At 38.0% G+C, this 9,258-nt stretch overlaps 1 protein-coding gene across 1 annotated transcript in view; it reads left to right on the top strand.

The window, feature by feature from the left end:
* Window positions 1-405: 405 nt before the first annotated feature.
* Window positions 406-9,258, top strand: part of LOC107709819 (progesterone receptor-like) — an 11,552-nt gene continuing 2,699 nt past the window's right edge. Inside the window, exons 1-7 of the mRNA XM_016514446.1 lie at window positions 406-1,229; window positions 2,737-2,846; window positions 3,736-3,852; window positions 4,929-5,234; window positions 5,593-5,737; window positions 7,506-7,636; window positions 8,288-8,445. Coding sequence (XP_016369932.1) covers window positions 436-1,229; window positions 2,737-2,846; window positions 3,736-3,852; window positions 4,929-5,234; window positions 5,593-5,737; window positions 7,506-7,636; window positions 8,288-8,445 — 1,761 coding nt within the window. The 5' untranslated portion in view covers window positions 406-435. The remainder of the gene's footprint in view (window positions 1,230-2,736; window positions 2,847-3,735; window positions 3,853-4,928; window positions 5,235-5,592; window positions 5,738-7,505; window positions 7,637-8,287; window positions 8,446-9,258) is intronic.

Raw genomic sequence — 9,258 nt, forward strand, 5'->3', positions numbered from 1 at the left:
TTATGCCATTGACTTGTTGCCAAAAGGTGAACATTTCTCTTTCTACAATTGGTTTGATTCAAAATAGACTTTTGTCCTGAACTCTAGTCTTTACTTTAAAAAGTCTTACCATAAATAAATAACAGGCAGCACAGTTTAATGGCACGTTGTGAAGATAGGAAATATAGTTTAATTTCTACATCCGTGTTATATTAAATATCATATATATCATTTATAAATGTATATGTATGCTGTTATTAAATGTTGCAAAATAGGCTAAATATTCTAATTAATAAAGCAACTTGTCGTTGTTTTAGATTTAGGAATAAGTCGCAGGGACACTTTTGTACAGCCTCTCACCACAAGGAGGAATACTCTACACAGAGAAGGTTAAACGGCAGTTTACAACATCCAACCAAACAGTGAGGACGCGTCTTGCCGGCCAGATTTGTGATTATGGAATCCAAAACTAACAGCAGAATGGACACTGTGAACACTTCTCTCGCTGATTCCACAGAGATGAGGACTGGAATAAGTAGTTTAATGGAAAAATTTACGGACGAGTGTTTTGGGCACGGCAGGGTCTCCGAGCGTAATTTTGGAGACGCGGGGTTTTTACGCAGCAGCGCGCCTGGATCAAGCAGCGACGCTCTGGATCAGCTATCTCTGCTTGACTTGCCTATCGGTACCAAAACGTATACTGATCACATGGATGACTTTCTGAAAGTCGAAAGCGGACAGTGGAGCGCAAAAGCGCTTCTGCCCAAGGACTCAAATGTTTCGGAGAGTTCGTTTATCAAAGATGAGAATGAGCAGTCTCTCATTATGGAGCCACCCAACACTGATTTCGACCTCGGCTTAAACATCAGCGCCTTTGAAAGCTGCTACGACCCAGCCGAAAAGAAACAGCAGTGTGAGTTTATTGAGGAGTCTTCAGCTTTGCTCTCATCTCAAGCTGCCCAGCAGGTAGCTGTGGACAGTTCTTCTAACTTTCAGTTGGACATGAATCAATCTAAATTGGTTTTGCCACCTCAGAGAAGAGTATCGCCTTCTTTCGGTAGAGGTATGTTGAATTTCGATGGAACGAGCGCAGCTACCATGATGCCCAAAACGGACATTTCCAAATGGATTTCACCCAAGGACTCTCCGTTCTGGTATCAGAGCACTATTATGAATGAAGAGCACGCTGGATATTCTTCACCAGATGGGTTCATCTCGCGCTCACACACAGTTTACACGGCATTCCCAGGGTAAGAATGATATGTCATGTATGTTGTGCCTCATTCAGAATTGAATTTAAGCAAAATAAAGCTGAATTGTCTGAATTTAAATAAATAGTATTAAACGTGTGTGTGTAGTTTTAATTAAATTATTCATAATAATTATTATTTTGGAAATGTCACCTTTACAAATGTGTATTTATCATTAGGCTATAAATTGAAATAGATGAACTTTATTCATTTCAATGTGCACGATGGAACAAGTTTTCTGTTGTTACCCCAATGTCTTAAAAATGGAGCCGAATGGAAATACTAAACAAAGATTTAGCAATCATCTGTGCTTGCCAGATTTTTGTTTGTTCTGCTGGACCAAATTTGACACCATGGTTGTGGCCAATTCATTGTGAATTCCTCTTATGTACTGAATGGTAACCGATTAAAATAATGAGTTATATACACTATAAAAAATTTAGAGGTTGTAAATAAGTACTTCTTATAAGTACAAGTACATTATATATATATACACTATTTCAGTCTTTCTACTTAAAATGTAATGTTTAATTCAATGTGTTACCTGTCATCTCATTGTAATTATTCTTGAAATTTACAATACATTTCTTAGTGAAAATTGTTTCAAAGTAATCCTACACCATTTTTATTTTATTGTGTATTCTCTAATCAGTCATGTAGAGGGTGCTTTTAATTCTGCTCCTAAAAAATAACAATAATTAAAATAATAAAAAATAAAATAAATAAATATTTTTACATATTACATCCACTTGGTGTGAGCCAGAACCAAATTATTTCAAGGAGCAGGACTGAGCACATCTCGTATAGCACTGAATGAGCTAACCATTAAAAATCACTTAATCAGAAAGTAAGAGGTCAGAACATATTGTACAGTGACCCTATTTGGACACTTGTGGAACACTAAGAAATGTGTGTGTGTGTGTGTGTGTGTGTGTACCTGGTATTTATCACGTTATGGGGACCAAATGTCCCCACAAGGATAGTAATACTAGTACATTTTGACCTTGTGGGGACATTTTTGAGGTCCCCATGAGGAAACAAGCTTATAAATCATACAGAATGAGTTTTTTTGAGAAAGTAAAAATGCACAAAGTTTCCTGTAAGGGGTAGGTTTAGGGGTAGGGTTGGTGTAGGGCAATAGCACATACAGTTTGTACAGTATAAAAACCATTACGCCTATGGAATGTCCCCATAAAACATGGAAACACAACATGTGTGTGTGTATGTGTGTCATTACAAACAGTAGAGCATGGTGCTATAGCAATGCCATGGTCATGGGTTCAATTCCCAGGAAAAACAATAACTGATAAATGTAAATGTGTACCTTGAATGCAGTGTAAAGCGCTTTGGATAAAAGTCTCTGCCAAATGCATACAGTAAATGTAAAATATCAAAGTTACATCTGCAGGTTTAAAACCATTTGGTCCAAACTGTTTTTGAGCCATTGTTATTAATGATGTGTTTTGGTTATACCATCCATAGAATATCGTGTCTTGCTTACATTCAGGGTTCCATCTCAAAGACTGTGTGTTATATGTGGAGACGAGGCTTCAGGTTGCCACTATGGAGTTCTTACCTGTGGAAGCTGCAAGGTGTTTTTCAAGAGAGCTGTTGAGGGTGAGCAACATTGTGCTAAAACTATTGTAATAATTCTGTCAAAATGTAATGCTCTATCTTGATCTATCATGAACATTCTAGACTGCAGTTCTTCTCTCATGTAATGTTGATGTATTTCGTGAAACAGGAAACTTCCCAAACAGGAAGTCTGAGCGGGACATATTTAAGGGCTAGCCAATAGGCTTCAGTTACCTCACAGCCATGAGCATGAGGATATTGGAGGTGGGACAATCTTATTTTAGAGAGCATTTGATTGGGCAAAAATGGCATTTTCCTAGCAGACCAAGACTATTATTATTTTTTTTAATGTGCATACATGCTAAATGTTAGCTTTTCCAAATTTAAGTAACACACTAGCATATAGTAGATGGCTTGAAAGCAAACAAAAGATGTGGACTACAAGCTACAAAACATAAATTGCGATTGCATAGGGGTTTTTAATATTTTCAGTGCTTTGTAAAGTGTTGTTGCACACAGAAACTTATATCGTGTTTCAATGTATGTGAGTCATGGTGTATACAGTGTCCCAGAAGACTGTTATTATCATTTGGACCAATGTTCACCGTGTTCTTTCTCCGCCTTGTTATTCTTATCACTGAGGACAGATATGTAAGAGCCACTATGTCTGACCATGGCCATGTCACTATGCCCTGTCAGCCTTGCTTCAAATCAATTCACTCTGTGCCTTTCTCTTTTTTTTTCCTCGCTTTACTCATCAAATCATCCTCTTTTAAAAATAACATGTTCCTCCTATGATTTCCGATGGAGAACTGGAATCATTTATGTGCACCTGTGTTGACAGATTTTTTCCATCACATAGTCATTCATAGGTTTAATAATTTTTCTTAAAGTGTGGAGAATTTTTTTGGTTTTTTTGTCTCTTGTATAGGTCACCATAACTACCTGTGTGCTGGACGGAACGACTGTATTGTTGATAAAATCAGGAGGAAAAACTGTCCTGCATGTCGTCTTAGAAAGTGCTACCAGGCAGGGATGATGCTTGGAGGTAACTTTCATGTGACTCATTTTTTTGTAGATATTAGGTTTTGTGTATATTTTATATATTAAATATAAAAATTTCAAGCTTCTTGGACTTAATAGACACTCATATTTTAAGATGTTGAATATCTTCCAAAGGCCAGTCATATCAAGATTCATATCAGAATTAAGGTTCCATTTGTTAGCATTAGTTAACTATAGTAGTTAGCATAAACTAACAATGAAAAATAATTCTGAAGCATTTATTAATCTTGGTTAATGTTTGTTCCAGCATTTACTGATACATTATTAAAATGAGAAGTCTGTTCAAATTATTCAACAGAACTGGGCTAACATGAATTACCAATGGACAGTTGGATTTTTATTAGCTAAAATTAACAACAATAAAGTTAAAAGATTTCTAGTAACATTAATTAAAGGGACTTTATTGTAAAGCATTTTAAAGTCATTTATTCACCCCCGTGTTGTTCTAAACCCAAATGATATGACTTTCTTCAGTCTAAGACAAAAGAAGATGTTTAGAACAATGTCCAAGCTGCTTATTTCTATACAATGAAAGTGAATGGGGACTGGGGTAGTCAGTGATAAAAAATAAAAAAAAGTTCATAAAAGTTGTTCAGATTACTCATGCTCTCTTTTCAAAGTCTTCTGAAGTCATACAATCGTTTTTGTGATTGGAACAGACTGAAATCTTCTCGAATCTCTTTGATGCTTGTTGAGCCCCAGTCCCCATTCGCTTTAATAGTATGTAAAGCAGCAGCCTGGACATTCTGCTAAAGTTCTCCTTTAGTGTTCCAAAAAAACAACAACATAATGCTTTGATCAACACTAGGAAACATGAATGATATTGTTGGATAAACTATTTCTTAATTTGAAAAGAAATATATTTATAACCCCAGGCTTCTCACATGAATATATTTCTGCATTGGAAGAAATTGTGACCTTAAAGATCAAGTAACACACTGGCTTCCGCCCTAAAGACTCACAACAGTTAATTAGTGTTCTAATGTGCAGTAGCATATTGAATAAAAGTGACAAGATGATCAAGATGGACCCTCATTATAGTACATTTATGTGTTTCAGGCCGTAAGATGAAGCGGTTTGCGGGTTTGAAGGTCATGGGGTTGAGTCCATCGTTGATGTTCCAGGGTCCGTTTTCTCTGCTGGCTGATGGTCAAAATGTGTCCTCCCTGCCTTGTATGCCAACGATCCGTGAGCTGCAGCTGTCCCCGCAGATTATCAGCATTCTGGAAAACATTGAGCCACAGGTGGTTTACTCTGGCTATGACAACTCGCAACCAGAGCTTCCCCACCTTCTCCTCAACAGTCTCAACAGACTCTGCGAGAGACAGCTGCTCTGGATTATCAGATGGTCCAAGTCTCTTCCAGGTAACACCATTACAATCAACCCAATAAACATTTGAGGTTACACTTTTCAAAATAAAGGAATCTATGGTTCCGGTTCCATGAAGAACCTTTAACTGTGGAACCTTTCCATTACACAAAAGTTTCTTTATAATGGAAAAAGGTTCTTCAGATTAATAAAATGTTCTTCACACAAAGAAAAAAAATGGTTCTTTTAAGAACTGCTCACTGGTTATTTGTGGAACCCTAAATGGTTCTTCTATGGCATTACTGCGAAGACCTCCTTTTAGAACCTTTATTTTAAAGAGTGAGTTACCGTTATTTTTAAGAGTGATTTACTAGGCTTTACTAAAGATTTTTTTTGAACTTCTGTGTTTAACAGGTTTTCACAATTTGCACATCAATGACCAGATGACGTTAATCCAGTATTCCTGGATGGGTTTAATGTTGTTCTCGCTGGGTTGGAGAACCTTTCAGAATGTCAACACTGATTACCTGTACTTTGCGCCCGATCTCGTCTTGAGCCAGTAAGTAACAGTAAAGACAACCGAATTCAAATCTTTTTTTATAAAACGGATAGTTCCGGTCCTTGATTCTGACTGGCTGAGCCATGTTCGATGCTGCTGTAAATTACTCTACAAACATACACCTTTGTTTACGTTTGTCTGTTGCTTGGCAACCACTTTGTTGCAACCACAACTGATTCTGAGGAACTACATTGTTTGGTGGAAGAATACTGTTTTTATTAATATCATTACACTTTATTTGTTTTATTTTTGTACCAATACTTTATTTGTATTATTATTTTTATTTTGTTTTATTTTGTGAAACCTTACTACGTATATGGAATAACTGCTTCGCGTTGTGCCTAACATCGCCCATTAGCGGTTATAAATTCACTGTAAACTATGGCTTTTTGGGGCTTATTGCTTTAGAAGAGTGAAGGCCCCTGGTATACTTCAAGCAAAATTGTAAAACTAAGTGGTGCGACATCATTTCGAAACAAAATCAGTCCAAAGCAAAGTTAGTTTGGGATTTCGTAACAGCTTGCCAAAGTGAAATTTATGGAAAAGTTTGCACTGACTGGTAAACACCTTTGAACTACCATTGGCCTATGGCAATTACATAATTGTAAATCCAATTGAAAGTGATGTAAGGGTGGTTTCCCTACAGTGGTTCAGGCTGTAGGATTGCCGAATGACTAAAGAAACGTTATCAGCACGATGGTATAAAACTGTACATTTCTAGTCTATTACCACCCACTGCCACTTATACCAACGACGGAAATAAGCGCAGTTAGAATAGCTAAATATGTGGGAGAGCGTTGCTATTGAGTGACTATTGTATTGCAATAGGTAGCACTTTAATATTAACCTTGAATCAAGACTAGTTAGCACATAATTAATAATTGAAATGGTTTAATAACACTATTTTGTTATGGTTACAATTGAATTGGTTACAAAATAGATGAAGGATGGTAAAGCATAGTTAATGAATTGTACCCAGCAATGTATGTAAAATATTACCTGAGAGAGAGAGAGAGAGGGCAGAGCCCCAAGAAGAGAGTCCCAGCAAAGAAAGAGAGGTAGCAAAGGAAAGAGCAAAGCAAAAGAGGTAGTCAGATTACAGCTTCACCCACTGTGCAAAAGAGTGTGATAATTAGCAGACCCTCGATGTATACACATGTTGGCCTATAGGCCTTGATCGATATCAGCAGTTCTGTGCCTTCAGGAACGCCAAATGGCCCTTTTGTTACTCAAGATAGGTTTGGGACAGGAAAGCAGAAGTCTTTGATAATTTTTGACCCTACAGTGACATTGACACTGATTTTCATGCTTTATACGGTAAATCTGCTTGCACTGAAACAATTGTATGTGATAAATAAGTGCTATATAAATACATGTGACCTGACATGATTTGACTAGAGTGAATTGCAGAGCAGGAGCAAACATATGCATATCACTATGATCAGATGCTTTCTTAAATGCTGTTTTCTCACCGTTTTCATTTATTTATTTATTGTGCTCTTAAGAGGATAGTTCCCAGCACATATGTTCGCTAACAGTATACTGCAACTCAGGTATTTCAAACTCCCAAGAACTTTGCTGTGAGTGCAACAGGCACTTTATCACTGACCTTTACCTGTTTTGTAACTTATTTCTGGAATGTGTCTGGCTATTAGAATCCCAATAGCTACATTCAATTAACAGTTGTGTACATACTGTATATGCAGTAAACAACAGACATTGAGGTATGCATATACTCAGTATTCTCACAGAGCTGTTTAAATTTTAGTGATCAGCTGAGGAGGTCTCCGATCTACGACTTGTCCTTGGCTATGCAGTTTGTTCCACAGGAATTTGCCAACTTGCAAGTGACCAAGGAAGAGTTTCTGTGCATGAAGGCTTTGATGCTCCTCAACACTGGTAATAAATCCTCTCTGACCCATACAACTCTTACTGACTGACCCTCTACAGGCCAGATCGGTGTTTTAGAATGGAATATTAAAGGGTTAGTTCACCCAAAAATGAAAATTAGCCCACACATTACTGAGTAATGTGTGGGCTAATTTTCATTTTTGGGTGAACTAACCCTTTAACAGTCTGGACAATTTTAAACCAATGGCCCCATGCCAGTCGGCATGGATAGACAGAGATACGTGTTTGGCAAACTGTGAGACCTTGAAAAGTCCAACTAAGTTTCAATTCCAAGCTAACAATTTTCAAATGAGAACAACAGTAATACCAAAGCAGCCTTCCAATTGTACTGACTACATTATTTTACTGGCAGAATGTTTTCAGTCGACAATGTAAAAAACAGTGTGACTAAGTTAAAAGCTGTGTTGAAAGCTGTGTTTAGATGGCGAACTGCCAATGCAGGACACTGTCAGTGAAGATATTTTTTACTGTTTACAGAGTCGACATCTTTTCAGTAGTTTATAGAAGGAATATTTTATGCATGGTGAAATAGCTCAAAGAAGCTTTAATTTATCTGTAACACTAATGCTGCGGGAAACTCTAACATGACCATTGGTAGTAGTGCATCGGTAATGATTTAACATGATGTATTTGTGACAGTTCCTCTGGAAGGCTTGAAGAGTCAAACACAATTTGATGAAATGAGACAGAACTACATCTGTGAGTTGATGAAAGCCATCCAGCTGAAGGAGAAAGGAGTGGTGGCCAGCTCACAGAGATTCTACCACCTGACCAAAATCATGGACACCATGCACGAGGTACAGCACGAATAAAAAAAATACGAAGGGGAGCTATAGACTAAATATATGTCATTTTTGTAGCAAATGCTTGAGAGTTTAAAGGATTTAAAATAATAAGAAAAAATTTAAAAGGTAGCTGCTGAGCTTTTTCAAGAAATCCTGTTTCTCTACCTCAGGCCCAATGTAAAAGCACTGCAACACAATGAAACTTAAGGCTTGTTCACACCAAGAATGATAACGTCTCAGGTTACGTATGTAACCTTGGTTCCCTGAGTAGAGAACGAGACACTGCGTCCTCTAGGGGTCGCTATGGGGAGTGCCTCGTCGTGACCCGTGTCTGAAGCATACATTGAAAAAACACCAACAACACGTTGGCCGGCGACAGCCATGACGTCACTACCGGTGCTACTATAATATAAATAGGCGCCGGGAGAACATATCATCCACTTCTTTGTCTGAAGCTTGCATCCGAAGCATGGCAGGAAACCTAGAGGACGCAGTGTCTCGTTCCCTACTCCGGGAACCATGGCTACATACGTAACCTGATTACATTCCCTTTAAAGGGAACTTCAAACTGCGTCCTCTAGGGGTCGCTATGGGGAACGGTATACCCACGCCACCATGCTGAGGGGAGCAAAAGTGGCGTGGGTATAAGCCGTGGATATAAGACCAAAGGCCTAGGCTACATACCCAAAAAACTTACCTGTTAGGGCCAGAACTCCTGGGCCCGGGGTAGAGCTCAAGGCTTGGAATCAGGAATAGATTCCTTTAAGGGAATACGACCAAGAGCCTAGAATCATACTAAGTCTTGGCCTGTCACACATAGGCTAC

This window comes from Sinocyclocheilus rhinocerous, unplaced genomic scaffold (assembly GCF_001515625.1).
Source record: "Sinocyclocheilus rhinocerous isolate Xijiao unplaced genomic scaffold, SAMN03320098_v1.1 scaffold4918, whole genome shotgun sequence".
Taxonomy (NCBI): Eukaryota; Metazoa; Chordata; class Actinopteri; order Cypriniformes; family Cyprinidae; genus Sinocyclocheilus; species Sinocyclocheilus rhinocerous.